Source organism: Vidua macroura, chromosome 4, assembly GCF_024509145.1.
Source record: "Vidua macroura isolate BioBank_ID:100142 chromosome 4, ASM2450914v1, whole genome shotgun sequence".
Classification (NCBI taxonomy): Eukaryota; Metazoa; Chordata; class Aves; order Passeriformes; family Viduidae; genus Vidua; species Vidua macroura.
In genome coordinates, this window is record NC_071574.1 from 22679524 (window position 1) to 22700201 (window position 20678).

At 42.5% G+C, this 20678-nt stretch overlaps 1 protein-coding gene across 1 annotated transcript in view; it reads right to left on the minus strand.

The window, feature by feature from the left end:
* UNC5C (unc-5 netrin receptor C) overlaps positions 1-20678 on the minus strand; it is a 253524-nt gene that overhangs the window by 6795 nt on the left and 226051 nt on the right. Inside the window, exons 8-12 of the mRNA XM_053976284.1 lie at positions 19884-20075; positions 18286-18630; positions 14919-15006; positions 5313-5481; positions 3216-3449 (exon numbers count right to left, since the gene is read on the minus strand). Of these exons, the coding sequence (XP_053832259.1) occupies positions 3216-3449; positions 5313-5481; positions 14919-15006; positions 18286-18630; positions 19884-20075 (1028 nt within the window). The remainder of the gene's footprint in view (positions 1-3215; positions 3450-5312; positions 5482-14918; positions 15007-18285; positions 18631-19883; positions 20076-20678) is intronic.

The following is a 20678-nucleotide window of genomic DNA, read 5'->3' on the forward strand; positions in this document are numbered from 1 at the left end:
AGTCCAAGCTGTAGCTTTCTTCAATAAAAGGAAAAAAAAAATGCATTAAACAACAGAGAGAAGATCACAGGCCTATTGTACCCATTTTTGGGTGTTTTTTTGAAGACTGTTGAAGTTACTGCGCAGCACAAGACAGGTTGGGGAATGTCACCCTGCTACAGCCTGAAGTCCTTCACATGCCCCCAGTGTGGGAGGCAGCTGTTTGCAAGTATCTGGCTGCTCAGCTCCTGCCACTCTGCTACACACAGGTCACATACCTTAATCTCAAAGGCACACATCAATAAAGAGAGCAAAGCAGATGGATTTCTTTATAGCTATCATATTATGACTTTTTTCTTTTTCTGTTTTTTCTTATTTTTTTTAACCTTGGTCATCCCCTTCAAAGTGCAAAAATTAGCCTTAAAAAAAGAAGCCAGCTCTCAAGGTCACAACTCCCCTCATCCTTGCCCAAAAAGTATTTTTGTGAGCATCTCGTCCAGGTGGCTCAGGACCCTGTAGGGCAGAGGATGCTGCACGTGTGAGCCCACACTGCTCCACAGCCGCCAGGAAACTCACTAAGCTGCTCCCACAATAACCAAGTCCTTATTGATGGCAAATCGTTACACTTCACTACTGTACTGCGGGAGCCGGCAGCTCAGCTGCGAGTGCTTACTCTGCATGATGAGAGGGAACAGTCTGCTGGATAAACACTGCACTGAGCTTTATACTGCAACTACTTATCTTCCTTTGGTGGCTGTTAAAACACATTCAGCATATGGCACACTCATTCCTGGTTGTAAATAATAACAGAATGCATTTGATTGTCTATTAAAATATACACATAATCCCCTGCAAAGGCTCTTCCAAAGCTCAGGGAATGCAATATGGGAATATTGCTCTTCCCTACCCTTGCTGTGCTTTGCCCAGAGCTGCCAGCCTTAAGACATGGAGATGTTGCAGCTGGTGCTTCACCTGCTGCTTACAACTTTTCTTTCCTCTCTAAAATACTTCTAACCTCAGGATCTGCTGGCCCAGCCCTGTCTGCATGCCTTGTCCCCACACCCAGTGGTAACTGCCCTGTGAATGCCTTCCCTTTGGCAATACAGCAGTGCCAAGGATGTCCTCCCAGCATGGCAGGGGCTGCTGCGGTATCAGCTGCTGTGACAGCTGGTGCCAAATTGCCAAATACCCCAACCTTTTTTTCTTCTATCTAAATAGTCACAGACTGAGTCTACACAACACTGTCACACAGATTGAGTCTATACAACACTGTCACAGGGGGATGTTTAGAACACACTGGTTTGTATATACCAGTTTGTACACACCTATGGACACATTGGTCCATAGCCAGCCCTTCCATCTACTGCTGGCTCACTAGGCTTCTTTTTTACCAATCCTCTCCTTCCCCAGACCTTACACTTCCAAAGAAGTGCAATTCATGCATTCATAAGAGTCTGTGGCCAGCAACTATATGTTCCTAGATGGTCTGTAGGCCTATCCACCTGCAAACCACCAGCTGGCTGGGTCTTGAACCGCATGGGTGCCCACCCCCCCAGTCTTGGGGTAGACGCGCCAAAGAGAAAGAAAATTAAAATGCATGAACTTGACATAAAAAAGCAGTAGGTACTGAGTGGGATGGTGGCCTCCTGACTTTGCTCACCTTTCCTCACTAATCTGCAGTCTCACTTTGGGGTCTAACTGCATCAAGATCCCAAGGACTGACATGTTGCCCTCCCAGATTTTGGCTGCAGCTTCTCAGGTGAAGGATGGTTCACCTGTGTGCTTTTCCTGATCCCTTCTGCTGTTGCACTGAATTGGATTAACTTTACCACACAACTCTCCCTACAGTCTATTAGAAACAGACCAACAGCTCCTGAGTAATTCCTAATTAGATTCCTCAGCTCTGACTGCATTAGCTGGCTAGCCAAGGCCCCTACAACTCAGTTATTATTACCTCAGGCCTTGTCAAACCCGTGGAAAATTGTATTATGCAGTACAGGCATAAAACCATCAGGACCTTTGAAGCTTGATAGCTATGAAAGATCCTTTCCACTTTTTTTTTTTTTTTTTTTTTTTTTTTAATAGGAAAAACAAAAGGGAAATCAGACCAGGGAAAATAATTGTTTCTAAAAGGTTGGTAACACCAATGCAGTGACAGAGTGCAAGCTCCCAGAGGACAACATCATGCTGAAGTCCCCATGTGCCTGCTTCAACCCTTACATGTTGTTGCCTTTCTTACATATACAAGAGCATCCCCTCAGCAAAGCCTAGGTAGGCAATATCAGATAGTATCAGGGAGAACAACCAAGTGTGCTGCTCTCAGTGATGTTAAGTCACTGTTCTGAAAAACACAAACATCTCCCAGCCACTGTATTTCAGTTTAAATCCCAAGAATTCCCACCTAGGCCTGGGGGAAAAAAAGCATGTACAACAGCAGGATGACTCTGCTTAGTCAGGCTTTGAAATCACTTTGCCACAAAGAAGTGAAGTAGCACTATCTACAGCTAAAGGAAAAACCCCACCTTTTAATGAACTCAGTTGTGCCATTGGAGCTACATACTTCATGAGTGCATCTATTATAGATACCTTCTGTATACATACAGGTATTTATAAAGAGAAATAGCAGGTATGATTAGCTCTCTGCTCATCTGCACGTAATGAGTGTGTGTTTGTGTGAATGCCAGAATTACCAGGGAGAGTAAAGTTATCCAGTTAGGGATAGCAGCAGCTTTGCTTTACTCCAGTTGTGAATTCCCAACACAAAAAGCTGCATGCAAAGGAGTGTAATAAAGCAGCATGAAAGCAGGCAGTGATTAACGGGCCAGAAGCTTCTTTTATCATTATCAAGTATTTACAAAGAAGCATTTATATGTTTTCCCATCTCTGGGGAGCTGGCACTTAGCATTAAAAATACATGAATAACGAATGAAGCCCTGTGTACCTTATGGCCTTTTAATAATGCAAAAACCTTAGTATTCAGGATATGATACAGGTAAACAAAGGAAAAAGGACTGGTGGGCGGAAAACAGTGTGAGATCCTTATGCAAAGGACAATTTATAGTGTGTGAGGGTTAAACTGTAAAACAGCAGCTTGCTGTCAAGCTCTTCTTCTTCTAATCAGAAAAATAACCCAGGGAGCATGAATACATGGAGCAGAGGGTCCAGTCTCTGCTATGACTGCAGTCCTGTGACAACTGGGGAGGGAGAGAGAGAGCAAGCAAGAGACCAAGAACCACCTTAAGAGCATCCTGCGTGTCATCGAGGCAGTAGACCCGGATGCTGTACTCCAAGGAAGAGCAGGATAGAGGTCCAAAGATGGCCAGTTTGAGACGTTTGGCTGCTGCCTTGGTGATTGACTGTCCCACCAAGGCATAGGTGCTGAGGGTTTCTGTCAGGATATGGCAGGCCTCTGGGTCCAGCTGGATATAGCACGGGGTGGTGAAGTTTTCCTCTCCAACCACCACCACATCCTAAGAGAGAAAGAGGCCAAGTTACAGCATGTGACTCCTCAGAGCTGGTCTCCTTTCAGGCAGCAATACCCCTTTCAAGCTTGGATGATGCAAAAAGTCCTTGCTGTTTGCCCCTTAGATTAATCAAGGTCTAAATGTCCTGCTTCCAGCTTTTCTCCTGTGTAGGTACAGGGAGCAGATTTCTCTGGGGTGCTGGTGATGATGTTGGAGGTCAGAAATTGCCCGTCTTCACTCCTGCTTTTAAAGCCCTGGGCAGAGTTATGCAAATAATGAAAATATCACCAAGACTTTTATTGAAAGAGATATTGCAGAACTAATCATTTGGTGACCATGATTCAGTATCAGTAGTCTCAGGCATGCTGAATAAATAACTGCCCTTCACCTCCTAATCATGACAATAAGGAGTTATAAAAACTCAGGGAAGGGAAGTAACCTCTGCGACAGCCAAATACCACATCTATATGAAATATCACCTGCTGCTTCCTCAGAATAATCCTCTGTGACGAGACTGCAGGATGAGGAAAAAAAACACTGCCTGAATGCAGATGACCTCCTCAGCCTGGGTGTACAGGAAAACAGCTCCCTTGTTAATTTCTCCATTCAGCCCTGCGTGTAATATCCTGCACGAAACACAAGGTGCTTTGAATGGCTTTGAGAGGGAGCAGAAGTGAAAGGTCAGCAGCAGGTGTCAGCCACCTCTTGCGAAGCCACTATGTGCCACACGATGCTCAGCACAACTTGTCCACTTCATCCCTGCTGCCTGCAGCTCTGCAGAACAATGTACACACCTGGCAGCTGAGAAGAGTGGATTCAGCTGGCATTAGGCATTAAGCTTGGCTCCCTTTTTCTCAGGAGAGGCAAACTTGCCACGTTTGCAGAGGTGGCACAATCTTTTTGGAGGGCAAGGTGCTACTTCCATGGTGTGGCTCTGGCAGGAGGTGCTGCCCCAAGTGATGCTGCAGGGCGTGCATGAATGTGTGTGCACACGTGTGTGGGAGGCTCAGCTTGGAGGAGCTGCTCCAGAACTGACAGGAGGAAGAAGATTGCTGTGTGATGGCCAGGGGCCCCATGGATGCTGCACACACACCAGGGTGTGTGCAGGGCTGGCAGAGCAACCTGTGCCTAGGGCAGGAGAAGGACGGGGGGAAAATGAAGAGGTGCCAGTAACACACAGGCACAAATAAGGAACACGTGTGGTGCCACGAGTTGGGCTGTGGGGTACAGATTAGCTGGCGAGACAGAGCTGTGTTTGCTGCACGCTCCCTCCCAGCAGGAGGAAGAGCCAGTGCCACAGGCAGGAGGCCAAACACGAGAGGCTTTTGAAGACAATGCTGGCTGGACATGGCACTTCTGCCGCTGGCAGCCCAACTGTAGCCTTCAGAAGCCACCCTGACCTTATTAAACTTACCAGTAGGAGAAAGTGCCCTTGCCAAATTAATTATGAGACCAAACTGGTGGCAGCAGGGACCTAGGAGCACAGAGCTGGAAAGGAGGACTCTGTCAAGATGGCCCAGCCCTGCTGAAAGCATCACTTTATGCTCCAGTTATAGTGGGAGGATCCTTTTGCCATACTGCCTTGGGACATTCTCCTGCTATACTACTGGCAAGGAACCACCTCAGGCTCCCACCATGGAAACCTGCTAACACTAGGAGATGCCAAAGTGCCCCAAGACAAATCTCTGCATGGGCACACGGCAGCTTAGACATCTTGTAGAGAAGGGCACTCCTGCCTGCCTGTAGCAGTCATGTGTAGCAGTCATGGAAACCCCAAAATACAAGCATCTAGGTTCAGAAAGACAAGTAAAGGACTAGCAGAGAGCCCTGCATGCAGCCAGCACACAGGCTGGAGCTCTGGAGCCTCACCTCCCATGGTCCCTGGGCAGCCTGGTGCTTCAGCTGGATCTGCCAGTCCTCTGTGTTTGGCTCTGCGCAGTGGTGCATGGTTAAAATGACAGGCCGGGTTAGCAGGGCTCCTGGTGGGCCACAGCTCACCACAGGTGTCAGCAGGGTTTGGCTGTCTTCTACAGGTGGCCTGATGAGGAGACAGAAAGATGGATACATTAAAGGAATTGAAAAAGACAAAAAGGTTCATTTGGGTGTGTAAAAATAAAAAAAATCCTTCTCTTAAAATAAAAAAGACTGTACAGGCAAAATAGGTGGGTTTTGTTTTTCCTTCATTTTTCCCAAATCCATATTTATTTCCTTTTTTGCTTGTTTTTGTGCCAAATATAATTCATGTGTCAAAATGCATGTTTAGGTGTCAGCAAATTATAGGCCATATTTGCTGATTTCACTCCACTCTGAAGGATCCTTGCAGATGGTATGCAGAGGTTTCATTTCACCCACTGCAAAAATGTGGTCACTGCTGCATTTGGCAGTTCTTCAGTGACACACAAAAATGAATGGTGGCTCTTGTAGGCACCACTTGTGAGAATTATTTACTGTCAGGACAGAGAAAACTGACAAAGAGAGGAAAACACTGAATAAGCGTGTAAGCATGACTGAAAGTGGTGCACTGCACACCTCAGCTGTGCAGTTTGAGTGCTGAGGCATCACTAAACCACTAATACCCCATTTTACTTAAAAGGCATTCAGATCTACTGGAATGGCTATTGCAAACAAGCCTGCAGGGAGCAAGTGCCACTGCTGGTGAGGGAGAAAGGATGAAGGGATGGTAAGAAGTAGTGCAAGGGTAAAACACACTTACAAAGTCCAAGATTTCTAGTGATTACCCAAGCTGTTCAGCTAAAAATACATGTATTATCCAGTGTGCTTGCTGCCAGTCACTAGGAATTGGTGTTATGGGAAATCATATATATATTTAGGATACACAACATATACTCTGGTTTGAAAATGATAGTGTGTGTGCATGTGTGTGTGTGCACATGTGCAAGTGCAAACCATCCCAGACCAACCACTGAGGAGCTTAAAACAAGAGGAAGCATGAGTGACTTTAACTATCCTGACATCTGGTGTATGACAAATACAGTTGAATGTGCCTCATCAACTGCCTCCCTAAATAATAGAGGACAAATTCATGATCCAGAAACCAGCAAGTGGGATTTTAAACGTGTTCAATGTGATCTGCACTTAAAATCCTGATCTGCCGATGGGACCACATGTGCTCTGCTCTGGCTGAGGGTTCAGTCCCATGCTGCATTTACAAATACAAGTACATATGCATCAGTATTAGAGAAATTAGTTGAGGCAACACTGATGGGGTTTTTTTGCAAGAATTTGTCTGCAAGAAAAAAATAAGTAACTGTAATCACAGAATCCTAGAATACCCTGAGTTGGAAAGGACCCACAAGGATCATCAAATCCAACTCCCGGCCCTGCACAGGATTATCCCCAAGAGTCACACCAGGTGCCTGAGAGCATTGTCCAAACACTTCTAGAGTTCTGTCAGGCTGGTGCTGTGACCAGTGCCCTGAGGAGCCTGTGCCAGTGCCCAACCATCCTCTGGGTGAAGAATCTTTTCCTGATATCCAACCTAAACCTCCCCTGACACAACTTCAGGCCATTCCCTTGGGTCCTGTCACTGTCACCACAGAGAAGAGATCAGTGCCTGCCCCTCCCATTTCCCTCGTGAGGAAGTTGTAACTGCGGTGAGGTGTCCCCTCAGTCTCCTCTTCTCCAGGCTGAACAGATGCAGTGACCTCAGCCATTCCTCACATGGCTTCCCTTCAAGACCCTTCACCATCTTCATTGCCCGCCTTTGGATGCTCCCTAATAGTTTAGATTCTCTCTAATAGTCTCTCTTATATTGTGGTAGCCAAATCTGCTCACAATATTCGAGGTCAGGCTGCACCAGAGCAGAGCAGGTAATCTTAGATAATATTTTCAAGGAGGCCAAATCAGGACAGAAGCTATTTTGATATCAAGTTTATCACACCTATTCTGGCTATTGCAAATATATGTCCATAGCACTAATTTAATTTTGTCCACCTTAATTCTCCCTGCCTATTCCATTAAGCTCACAGAATGAAAGACAAACTTTTGAGAAATCCTTTTTCAAAATGGAATGAAGGCACTTTTGAAAATTACCCCTGGTTGTCACAAATGTTGTGGAGGTTTTTGTAACATTTGAGAAAAAAAAGGGTCTGGTGTTGAAAAATTTAAATCTATGCAAATCAGTAAATCCAGATGATACGCATCTGTGGAAATTAACTGAGAGTTTACTAAATGACATAACAATTGTTTCTGAAAATCCATGGACTGGAAACAAACAGCTGCGATATAGATGTCTTTCAAAAAGGATGCAAAGTATAACAATCTGGACGGCTATCATGTATTATGCCAGCTATTTTCGCCTAACAAACAATACACAAAATAAATGAACGCAAGAGGAGTACCTAGTCCAGCTCCTCTTGCATACTGCAGGGAATCATTGGATTCAGATTAAGACGACAAGGTATCACTTTTTTGCAAGACCAGACTGAATAAATCATTGGACAGTTTTTCACTAAAACATGCTTTCTTCTTCTGACTCATTTACACTGTTATTTTTTTCATAAGAAGCAACAAGAAGCTTAAAAAACAGAGTGTGTCCGTGCTTTTTAATGGTCATCAGCCTTGGGAACTGGTGGATATTTGAACACTCTCCTATGGTCTAATTCAAGAAATTTCGAGAAACATAATATCTTATGAGAAAGATCTCTCAGAATTATAGTATTTGTATGGAAAGCAGATATGACCAGCTATAGACTTAATCATCTATTTAACCTAACTTCATCTAAAAGTACTGACCCATGAAAAAGAAAAGAAAATACAAGCTATCATAGTTTTTTTCGACTTAATTACAAAACAAGCAGTCAAAAAGAATGCAGGAATGAATATATCATGATTGCCTTAAAAAAAATTAATATGGTGCCTTTTAGGTGAAAAATTAGTTAAAATTGACAAGCACTGATGCCTGCAGTCAAAAAATCCCCAAAAGGTCATTAAAATAATATGCTACTGATAAATCATACAGTCTGAAGTTGTCTCCAAGTAAAGTTAAGTTCAGTCACTGCTTCGTGCCAAACTTTTTTTACTGTCAGATTTTAGGACTCTGATGAAGGGCACGATTCTGTGCTGCAACGTTTTATAGCTAATTAGAGCAAGTACAAAATGATTATGCAGAACACCAAGCCAGGATGTGTTGCAGACTGCAGAGTGTAACTGAGATGGGAGGTGGATGCAAGCATACAAAGGATATGTTAAAAATATCAAGGCTTAATAGTTTTTCCCCATGTTCATAAACAGCATCTTTGTCACCAGACTTACAAGGTTTACTGCCAAATGGATGAGATATGCATGGTCCTGACCTGGATATTTATGATAGAGAACAGTCTGATCAGTGAAGAGCAGAAAAATTGGCCAGTTGTATGGGTGCTTGACTTTACAATCCCAAATTCCTAACCAGGCACACATCAGAGACTGGCACCATAAAATTACTGAACACCTGCTGGTCCTAGTGACTCTCCAACATCTACCTCACACAGATAAACCTTTAAAAACTGAGCTACAATGAGTTGCAGAGAAGTTTTCCAGGTGTGTGAAGTGGGTCACTGTCATTGTTGAGGTGAAACCCCAGCTCTGTTAAAGTGTATGCTAAACCTTTCTTTGACTACTGTGAGGCCAGGATTTCTACTCACAATGTGGAAAACACAATCATTACATTTACAGGTAACAATTAATAAGGAATCACTGCAAGTAACAGTGAAAGCCAGAAGACAATGGCAAAATTCTAGAGGGGGTAAAAATATGAGTAGGAAATAAAGTCTTATTAATTGTACAGCAGCTCAGGCTGGAGCAAAACAAGTTCCAAATAGTTACTTAGTAACAAATAAAGCAATAAAAAGTGAACAACATTTCAGGTGAGCTTGCTCCAACAGAAGGCATCAACGTGATGTGACACAGTGACAAGAAGCAAATCTGATTTCTGGCGTTGTACGGGACAAGGCATATCAGAGCACATCACGGTGATATTCCCTTTCCTCTCCAGCTCTACCATGACTGCAGGTAGCTGCAGTGTGTTTAGGGACCACCACAAGATCTCAGAAATAAACACCTGAAACGCAGAGGAATGAGACTAAACAATACAATGGCACAGACAGGAGAGGTGCCCTATGACAAGTGACAGGAAAAAGGAACAAAAATCTCCCAACAAATCTTTTGTCTCTTCTCACTGTTTTAAATTTCCATTTTAAAACAAAAGGATTATACCTTACTACAGCTAATGAAAACAGAAACAGATGTAGTAGACAAGATACATTATACAAGGGATATTAATCATTCTTCAAAGCATAAACCAACAGTAATTCATGGAATTAGTAAACAACAAATTTCCCTGAAGACAAGTTATTGTGTAGTCACTCATTACAGGCAATTTTATTCCTTCTCCTGAAATAGGTGATGCAGCACCAGCAAAGCCAGGATCCCAGCCTAGAGGAGCACGTGTTGTGACCAGCATTGAGATTTATGTGTTATAGATTGTGAGAGATCCAGCACAAAAAGAGCCACAGGGAAGCTTATAGAGCAAGGGAGATAAACTTATGAGCAGAAATGATCAAAACTGTGAGCAATCTTTTAGGCTGTTATCCAAATATAAAAAGCCCAAGCCCAACTCCCTACAAAAACCCCCATCAATATGAGCTTCACTTTAGGCTTGCAGCAGTCTTGGGATAATTTATTAGAGGAGACTGGCTACTCAGTATAACTCCAAAACAAAGAGATGTTTTTGTTTTACAAAGATCTGAGACTAAAATTCAACTCACTGCTTAGCATTTCTATTAAAAGGCACTAACAGTAACTGAAAGGTCTTCAGATATTTTTAGATATTTTCCCATCCCTCAGAGATTATCAAGAACAGTCAACTTATATTTAAAAGCAAACAAACTTTTATTCACCATATCTGGTCCCTTCACAATCAAATTTGTGTTTTTAATGGGATTACTCATTTGAACCATCTCCCTGTAATAAGCCAGACCATATTCATTAAGGTAGCTGTCAGACAGCAGATGTGAGCACAACTAGATAAATCTCTGCTCCTCAGTGGGACTACATTGTGCTCCCTGCCACTGTGCTCCAGGCAATCACAGCAGCTCAGGAAGCGCAGGACGGAGCAGGGAAAGAGGAATGGCTATTGCATAGCAACAGGTTGCAACCCTTCTACACAGCTTAGACAAAAGTTAGAGGGAAGACATTTTATCTCTCCTTTCATTGCTGAGGCTTTATTTTTTAATATGTGTTCTTCCTTAAGTTTCAAACTTAATATTTTCGACAGACCCTGGTTCTTCTGATAGTCTATCTTCAGAAGAAAAATACTCTTGAGAAGTTTACCCTCCCCTTTTGCTCATGCTCTGGTCTTTTTCATGTTGAATTTTTCAATTATAGTGACTGGCACTTCAAGAAATTGTTTTCTGGAGTTGCAGAGTAATTTTGTTTATGCAACTGAGATAAGGAAGGTGAAGAAATAAAATGTGGAAGACTTCAATTTCTTCTATTTCACATCAGTAAGCTTAAGATTTGCTGGTGAAAAAGCAACATTACTCCTTGGATCACAATCATTGATCAGATGCTTGACTTTATATTAAACTCTGTGCATACATTATGAAGCCTTTGATACAAATCCTGGCTAGGCTCACCTGACCCTTTTCTCTTTCAAGGTAGCTAATTTGAAATTTGCACATTTATGTGTGTCTTCCATCAAGATCTTCAGGAGCGTTGCTTGCTCTGTTCTTCGGGGTTGTCAAATTTTGTGGGCACAGCGACCTCCACGCTCATTTGGAACACCTCCTGTGTGATGGATTATACAGGAGTGTCCTTCACAGAGCTGTAGCTTTTTTGTGCAGTTCCTGCCTCTGATTACAGCATGCAAGAGTAGCTCCACCTAAAGCTGTGCGAGCTCAGCAGGAGTTCACACAGGAACACAGGAACTGCCACACAAGATAAAACCAGTGGTCCATCAAGGCCTAGACCCCATCTAGCACTGACCACTGCCAGATGTTTCTGAAGGAAACACAGCTCCGCTAATTTAGCTCACAGCAAGATTTGTTTTTTAACTTGAGGCAGTCAAGCAAATCCTGGAGGCTGGAGGTTTATACTTATGCTATTTAATCCTTAGTATTAAATTACAGATTAATTAAATAAATTACTTAATCTGTAAAACCCAGGCTCTCACAGATGCTCGTGGGAAGAGGCTCTTGCCAGGTACTGGCCAACATAATGTGCTGGTTTTACAGATGAAACCACTACTCAAGAAGGGACTCCTTGCAAATCTCAAAGCTGGTGATACCTCCCCAGACTAAGGGAGAGAGCATCTGCTCACCACTGAAAGACACAGCTTCGAGACAGAAACTTGTCTGATAGCTGTGATATATTCTCATAGGGTTTTCATTTTTTCAGTTACACGTATATAAATAACACGTACATATATACATATACATGTATATATGTATACATGTTTTTGCATGTGTACATATATGTCTACAAACATACATATATAATTTTCCCCACTGTAGCTGTTTCATTAAGGATGTGGATCTTTTCATGAGGTCAACACACCAGCCAGGGATCAGAGCCTGGGATCTGCCTGCCATCCATCCTGCCCCAAATGACAGGAAGGATGAGGGTGAGCTTGCAGGACAGGAGCAGGGATAACACTCACCTGGAGCATTAGCCCAGTAGAAGAGAAACTGCACTGTGACATGCGTAGGCTGACATACTTAGAGGAAACAACTGCCTCCAATGGTGTTTACTACAAGCTATCAGAACCCCAATTCACTGCCAAAAGGATAATTCTTTTAGGGTGACTTTCCTGCTCTCACATGCTTTGATGGATATAAAATGGAATAAACACTGTTTCAGAAAGCACTTCTAACCAATCTGCAAGGCAGCACAAAGAGTGGCATTACTGGGTTGTGAAGTCTCTCAAGTTTCTGTACAACAGATTTCAGAGACTAACTGGGGAAACCTAATATGAAAACAAAGGAAGGAAAAGGGGAATTTGCGGGTGTCTGAGAGAACATATTTTCTGTTTCAGCTTGACTATTCAGAAGTAGTTTCACAGTTCTACAAACAAAGTGTGAGCTAGATCTTAAGTTGTTGGAGATATGCGAGCTAGGGTGGGGACCCTCTCTGCTACTGGTCTGGTTCTGCTAGGGTAGCACTGTGGAGACCATATTCTTGCCTCAGTGCTAGTTGTAATATCAAGGACAAGACTGCCTTCATTTCTGATAATAACCCACATTTTATAATTTCCTGTGTGTCCCCTTCCAAACAACATCACCACATAACAGGACTTTTTAACCCATACACATTGGCACAGTGCTCATGAAAATAAATATAGGGTCTCACAGGGTTTGTTGAACACACTGCAATTACTGCCTGGCCATGAAAGCAAATGTCTGCAGCTCATCCTTACTGGCGACTATCACTCTCTGCTAGAGTGCTGCAGGAGTGCAGTACTGATTTAAAAAATAAATACGCCACACAGCAACTTGTGGTACCCATATGACTCTAATTATACGAAGCAACATCTGTGGCCCATGCAGTCAGAAAAAGAAGCTTTAACTGAGCTGTAGCTCTGCTACAGAAGTGAAGTGCCTGGTAACCAGTCCCACAGCAGGAGAACATTACGCTGGGTGCCTCCCAGCCCCTTCTGCTCCTTGGCACCTGAGGAAAGGGGGCAGAATATTCAGTTCTGAGTGATCTAGACAACGTCCAATAAGCTCCACCTTAAATGTCCTTAAGAAGCTGCTGTCCAAGAGCATGAGGAGCCTGGTGTGTTTTCTGAAAAACTGCCACAAATCAAATAAGCAGCTGTGCTCTGTGCACCCAGAAAGTGACTGCTACCACAATAAAATGAGCCCTGCTGCCCCAAGGCAGACTGCTATGCTCTCCTCTCCCAGGGAAAGAAATCACTTCTAAAATCTTCATTGTAAGTGAGGATTCACACCATTCTGTTTACTTCTGCAGGTGTCCTTTGGCATACTTGCTCAGGTTGGCAGGCAGCACATCTCCAGCCATGTTTCCCAACACAAGTTAACCTATCCTTCTATCCTCTGTGTGACTTGCTGAGTTACAGCTTTGACAAAGCATGCAGAGGCAGCTTTATGATCCTTGGAAGAAAATAAATTAGACAAGTATGTGACATTAGTTGTCCACGGCTGCATGAATAAAGTAGCAGGGATTCCCTCTATAACTGACTGGAAATAAAATAATTGCATATACAGCACCTTCTAGGAATTAAATAATTTTTTTAAGAATTAGGTATTTTGGAAAGGGAGATTTAGAAGCAAGCTGAATAACAGGGATGCAATCTGATTTTGTTTTCCTTCCTCAGGAAAGTGTCTTTGTTCAATATTGTTTGTAAACCTCTTTCACAGCCAAAAGTAATAGGAATATAATCAATACTAGTTATGAACAGAGACATTTTTTCTGTAGCTGCAATTAGCTATTTTCAAAGAGCAGCTAATGAATAACGTATGCAAAAGGGTGGGTGGAAGGATTACTTAATTTTTCTTTAAGCAAATTATTTTAGCTTGGGTGAAAGACTACCAAGCTAAAGAATAGTGTTCAATATCACACAGTGTATAAACAGCTGTGGCTTAGCACATAATAAAAGCTATTAAGAGGCTGAGCCAAAAAATGTATCTAGCTATGAGGAGGAGAAAGAGGCAAAGTACCGTGTAATGACTGCCTCAGCTTCACATTTGCCATTCTGCCTTTGTGCACGAGTCTGTTCTGCAGCCTAAGATCTCACCTTTCTCTACATTAGGGTCTTCCAACTGGCTCCAAATGGTATCTTGGCCTTTTTATAAACATTTTTTTTTTAATTTCAGGGTTGCCAGATCACATGCCAGTAGACATTAAGATCTAGAATATGAGTTGCCTGCACATTCAGGTAACAGGAGACAACAGTGGTCATCCCAGCATCAGCTCTGGGTGCCCTCAGCATGCGCTGTCTGGGGCTAAGCAGCAAGGAGGTGGAGGACACCAAAACCTTTGGCTCCATCCTCTGCATGGACTAGCCAAGCCTGTGAAGGGTAAAATAAAAGTTCACCTTCACTCTAACAGGAGAGGAGATTTTCTAAGTCCAGTGCTCAGGCACCTGTCCCTCTGCTGAGCTGATTTATCTACCTTTCTCCTCTGCTCCCTTCTCCTTTACAGCACAGGTCTTTATCAGGGGGCTACTTCACACCTCTGCTGCACAAACTCATGCTGGCATATTTTCCTTGCTCCTCTACAATTCTGCATCCCCCTGGCCTGAGGACTTGCTGCAGAGTGCAACACTTGGTTAGGAAAGCAAATGTCTGAGCTGGTTTTGTGGCAAAATTTATCCTTGGCTTTGCTTGTGTTTACCTCCAAGTCAGCAAATAGCTTCAATGCAGTAGGCTTTGCATAAGTATTATTACCACAGGTCTTCAGGTACTATGTTTTCCCCCCTCTATTAATGCACAAGGAAAATAAGACAATTTTTACCTCATGTTCTCCTTCCTGTGAACTGTCAGATACATTTCATAGACTCTCCCTTGTGGAACGGCTCCCGCTGGGATCAGCAAACTTACTCCTGCAGAACAGAAGAGACACAAAAGATAAGATGGAAGAAAAAAGAGGTGAGTGGGTCTGTGAAGAGGAGTGACAGGAGAGGCAGAAGATGAAGCCTGCAATGCCAGATTTTCAGCCACCCTCACCATCAGACTGTAAATGACCTCAGCAAAATGTGAGAAAAATTTACTGTAACCCTGGTGTCTTCAGTGTCCAGCTGCCTGTTCTTTTTCCTCTGCACTGAAAAACAGAAATGGAGAAGAGAATTTTCTTCCCTTTCATTTTATTTAAAGAACAGACAGATGGTTACGCTGTTGCTTACCTTGTAAAATGATGGAGAAACAAACAACCCTGACTAAAATTTCCAACAGCTGTAATAGGACATCTCTCCCTAGGCAATTCTTACTTAATTAAGATCAGGAAAGAAAAGCAGTGGAGCACTGTCCCAGGAAGCAACAAGAATTTGTTGTTTCCTGAAAGATGGCTTTTGTGTCTGGCATCCTGTCTTTTAATGCACTCAGTAAGTTCAGCTTTCACTTAAATTTAATAGGTATTTTTGCTTCCCATTCGACAAGAGCTCAGAGAGGCACTCCTAGTGAGGAACTGAGTCTGCCAGGGAGACAAAACTGAGCTTCTTGGTTTTTGAAAGTGCCTAGTCCTGTAGAGTGGCTCAAAACTGGGATATGCAACCTTGAAAAAAGCATGGGCAAATATGCTCAGTGTCATTTTCACTAATGATTTGCTGCACACTTGATTAAAAAACACTGCTCTTACATTACTTCCATTTAAGAGATATCTTGAGCACAACAAACACGACCCATGAACTGGCTATTTCGCTCTGCTGGACACATCTCAGCCAAATCTCTTTGTAGATGTGGATTAGCTGGAAATTAATGGCAACGATTTGCATACAGTTGTTACCACATAGCTGAAGACAAACCTAGAGAAAGATTATTTACATATATGTGTTTACTCTAGAGACACTTTATAGACACCTTGCACTGGCTCTGCCTCTTTTCTTTAGCATTCACAGTTTGGTTATGCTGGACACCTTCCATGTGTTGGTGTGCAGGGCCTCAGTCCCATACTTAGCTTTGAAGGAGAGGGGTAGCTAGGAAAGCATTTTCCACAAATGCCTTCTGGCACTTGTGTCTTTACAGGCCTGTTACAACCTAACCTGTGCATGCTTGCAGCTGTAACAGGGCAGGTCTACTGCAAATGAAGGGCTTTGATCACATCTTGAGGATGACATACATTTATAAGCAGCACAGAGGCATACAAGGTAGCAGCAGACAGATTATTTTATTTTACAGAATCATTACTTTAATCATTTTGAAGTGATTAGAGCATCAAATGCTTTTTCTTTATAAATTGATATTAATATACGTGAATTAACAGTGACTAATAGACTTTGCTGATTATGTGCACCACTGTGACATATGAAAACTGAACATCAATATCTATCTTCAGCTGCTACTTAGAAAAATGTAATAACCAAGATTGTATAGCATGAATTTTCAACATTGCTCATCAGTCAGCACCAGATTTATTGAAGTAGTTCAGCTTTCACTTAAATTTAATAGGTATTTTTGCTTCCCATTAGACAGGAGCTCAGAGAGCAGGGCTATGGGTCCAAGCACTTTTGACTGCTTCATGAGCGGTGTGGGACTGCATCATGGAACAAAACCACCCTGGTTCTCGGCCACCTAAGCATTTTGCTTCCTCCATAACATCAACAAAAGAGAAATGATCCAGCAAAGATGCAGGGGACAAAAGTAGGCACCATCTCCTTGGTGAGGACATTTGCTGTAAAATGGCTAAGCTGTCAGCTGTAGTCTCACAGGTACAGGTTGGATATTAGGAAAAATTTTTTCACCGAAAGAATAATAAAGTACTACAATTGTCTTCCCAGAGAGGTGGTAGAGTCACCATCTCTGGATGTGTTTAAAAAAAGACTGGACATGGCACTTGGTGCTATAGTCTATTGAGGTGTTAGGGCGTAGGTCGGACTTGATGATCTTGGAGGTCTCTTCCAAACTCATTATCCTGTGATTCTGTGTACTGTGGTCCTACCTGAATTCAGAGTCCCAGTGAAACTGGGCAGGTGTGTTCCTGACCTTGATTCCTGAAAATCAAGCTGTTATGCATCTGCATATTCCTCACATCAAATGCTTTATGTATTTGATTAATTCTCACTTTCGATATTAATGCTGATCTGCAGTATCATGCTAAACCCATCTAGGGAACATCTAGGTGCTGAACTTCCTTAGAAAGAACATCAACACTTCATGCAGGAATCAAGCAGCAGCATGGCTCTGCTAAAAAATCTGTCTATAAGACCTGAGCTCTCCCAAGGCTGCCCAAGAGCTCCTTGGATGCTCTGAAATTGCCTGCTGGTGTCAGGGTGGCCTGAAGGGACCTGGAAACCTGACTTGAGAAAGTCAGGTATGAGAAAGATTAAGCAGCATGTTGCGTTACATCTAGAGGCCCTCAATGCTCAGTCCCTCTCTTTCCTAATTGTAAAGCAAGTCAACAATAAATACAGGTAAAAAACCTCCAAAAATAGTGTTCTGTTGTCCTACTTCAATTGCACATAGTCTGCAATTAATTGGAAGTGGAGCAACCAAGTTGTTTTTAAATTTATTTGTTCTCTTTTAGTGTGATGACAAAATAGAGGCTTACTGTATTGAAGTCCCTTTTCTAGAACTCCATGAAAGGAGAAGATGATGCTAAATTTCGCTTGACACAGGGAAGCTCAGACAGCTCAAGCCTTGCATGCCTCAGAAAGTCGCTAAGAGCCCTGCAATATTCTGTTTAGAATCAGACAATCATTTAGGTTGGAAGAGACCTCCAAGACCATTGAATCCCATCATTAACACATCACAGCATTCACCACTAGATCACATTCTTATGTATTACCTGGGAGAAGAGACCAATCCCCACCTTGTTGCAACCTCCTGCCAGGCAGTTTTAGAAAGGGATAAGGTCCCCTCTCAGCCTCTTTTCTTTCCAGGCTACACAACCCCAGCTCCCTCAGCTGCTACTCCTAAGACCCATGCTCTTGTAGTGAGGGGCCCAAGTATTCCTCAGCTGTGTTTAAAAGCCAGGACTTTGGGTAGAAAATATTCCAAATACTTTTGTAGATGCAAATGGAGGGGGAAAAAAAGCCCCATCTATTTGTTTTGATCAAAGAAAAGGCAGAGTCACAATTATAGAGTTTCCTTCCCCATATAAAAACAAGCTAACACCACTTAAACCCACAAGACAATTGCACCTTTAGGCCAGCATGGCTAGCACTTACCTGAATTGGGAATTACTAGGTGGCCTCCTAAGGAGTTGAAGGTCCCAAAGGCAGTGCATGATGGGTCAGTTTGCCGGGCAAGGCTCTGGTTCTTCATGTTCAGGGTCTCATTCTCCAGCAGAGACTGCGTAATCTGTGGGGACAGCTTGGAGGAGAAGTCAGAAAGGTCATCCTGGGGAGTGACTGCACCAGAAGTGTTATAAACCTTGATCTTCAGGTTTGGGAGGGGGTCCAGGATTGGAGAGTTGGTCATTGGGATTTTATCAGAGACATCATGCAAGGCGTACACGGGACCTCTGTACATGGCTGCAGCAGAAGTGAGGTCTGGTGGCACTGCCAGGAGGTCTACAGTGGAGATGAGAAGGAAGAACCATGTTATTTCTCTGTTCTGATGACTTTATTCCAAGCAACCATTTGAGTTTACATTTGCATTTTGTCTTTCATTCCAAACGTTGAGATACACTGAAGTCCCTGAACCTTCATCTCCATTTCCATGAATTCTCCAGCAAATTCCCAGGGCTCCTATTGCCCCAGCTGCTTTGGAATCCGATTGCTGTACAAAATTACAGCATATTTCTGCTCTGAAGAGTTTTCACTGGGAGAATTTTTCCAGGCTGCACTCAGATTCCAAATATGACATGCTTAGCTTAATACGCTTAGCTTCAGGGCAAGATGTTTTCATCACTCAGTAGATCTAGTTTTAACTAAAAACCCCTTCCTAAATGCTATACAACAATCATTAGCCAATTTTTTTAACTGGCCTAACAACAGCATTACTGAAATAAAAGACAAGCCTATGAAGTCATCATGCCCATGACTCCCTGCAGTGGGGGATTAGTAGCTGCATCACACTTTTCTAAGATTTGCATTAAAAGTTTCTCCAGCAAAGAAAACACTTCTACTAATCTTACATGTGATAACTCCCTTGTCATCTCAACTTTCATGGTGTAGATATTCTTCTGGTGTAGATATTGTGAAAAAAAAGGAATTCTTTAGCCTAAATAAGTGTCTTGATAAAGGCAGCACTACCTTTAGAGGTTTTTTCCTGGCCAATGAAACAAGGAAAAAAAAATCAAGCTGTTATGCACCAGTGGTAAAAATATTCATTATTAAATGATATTCTACCACAACTTCTACATTTTCTATTAAATGCACAGTACTTCTCAAACTACTGTTTATAGCAGTGGAGATGGGGCATAGGAAGAAAAGCTAATAGTGAAATAAAGGGGAGGAAACTGTGATAGAATTACTGTAGTATCACTCCTGTGATGCATCCTGCCTCCACTGTTTCTGTCAGAGCTTTGCCTTTGATTTCAACTTGAGCTGGACCTGTATTCCCATAAAAGTGTCTGAGTTTCACTCTCACATTTATGCTCTCTTTTCAGAAGTTAAATTCACCTACTTTATACTCTTGAGCACAGCTAACAAACACCACCACGGGTTTTGAGCATTAGACAATCAGAAACAAATGAACATGATCTTTCTCCTCTTTATCAAGTGTCAATAGGCATCCAGCAATATCATTCACACAGCCCAAGAGACCATAACCTGATATCATCTCCCTGAATTGGTCAAAATGGAGTGAAATACCAACTAACCTTGCCTTGCAGCCTTGATGTTGACAGGCTGAAATCCCCCGTTTAGTGCCGAGGAGTCAATAATATCTGACTCAAAGTCCCGGTGGTTCTTGCGGTAGACAAACAGGGCCACGACCATGGAAATGGCCAGGCACACGATCACAGCAATGACGATCCCCACGTAGAGAGCAACATCATCTGAGTCAGGAGCAGCTGCAGGGAGAGAGGCCAGGAACCTTCAAGAAATGTCCTCCTTACAGGGACTTTCAAGAAAACATGTTATTATTCTCGTTTCCTGCAGACATTTATTGCCTTTTTTACAGGCTAATTTAAAATCCATTTCCAACTCCATATAGCAGGTCTATGCACTTTTGATGGAAAACAATCCTTGATTTCTCTCTAACTTGTGTTCTAACTCTTTACCTATCCACTTGTTCATCTATCCAATACTCAGGCTGTGAACTACTAAGTAAAACATGCCATAGACTTAGTCTTATGAACCAAATTCATCCTAGGAAATGAGATTTTGTCTTAGTGACATAATGTCCTTATATTGATATTTAGAAGTTCATCTGATACCAAAGACATGTGGGTTTTAAAAATTCAGAAGCCTTATTTTTGCTTAAAAAAATGTAAAAGAACCCAAATATTCAATTTTCTATGGAAAATTCAGACATATCTTTGGTTGTTTTTTTTTTTTGTTTGTTTTTTTTTTTTTTGTTTTTTTTTTGTTTTTTTTTTTTTTTTTGAAATGTAACCTGTCATTACTCCCTTCCATCCATTTGCCTTCAAAAATATAGACTAGTAAATTAGTAA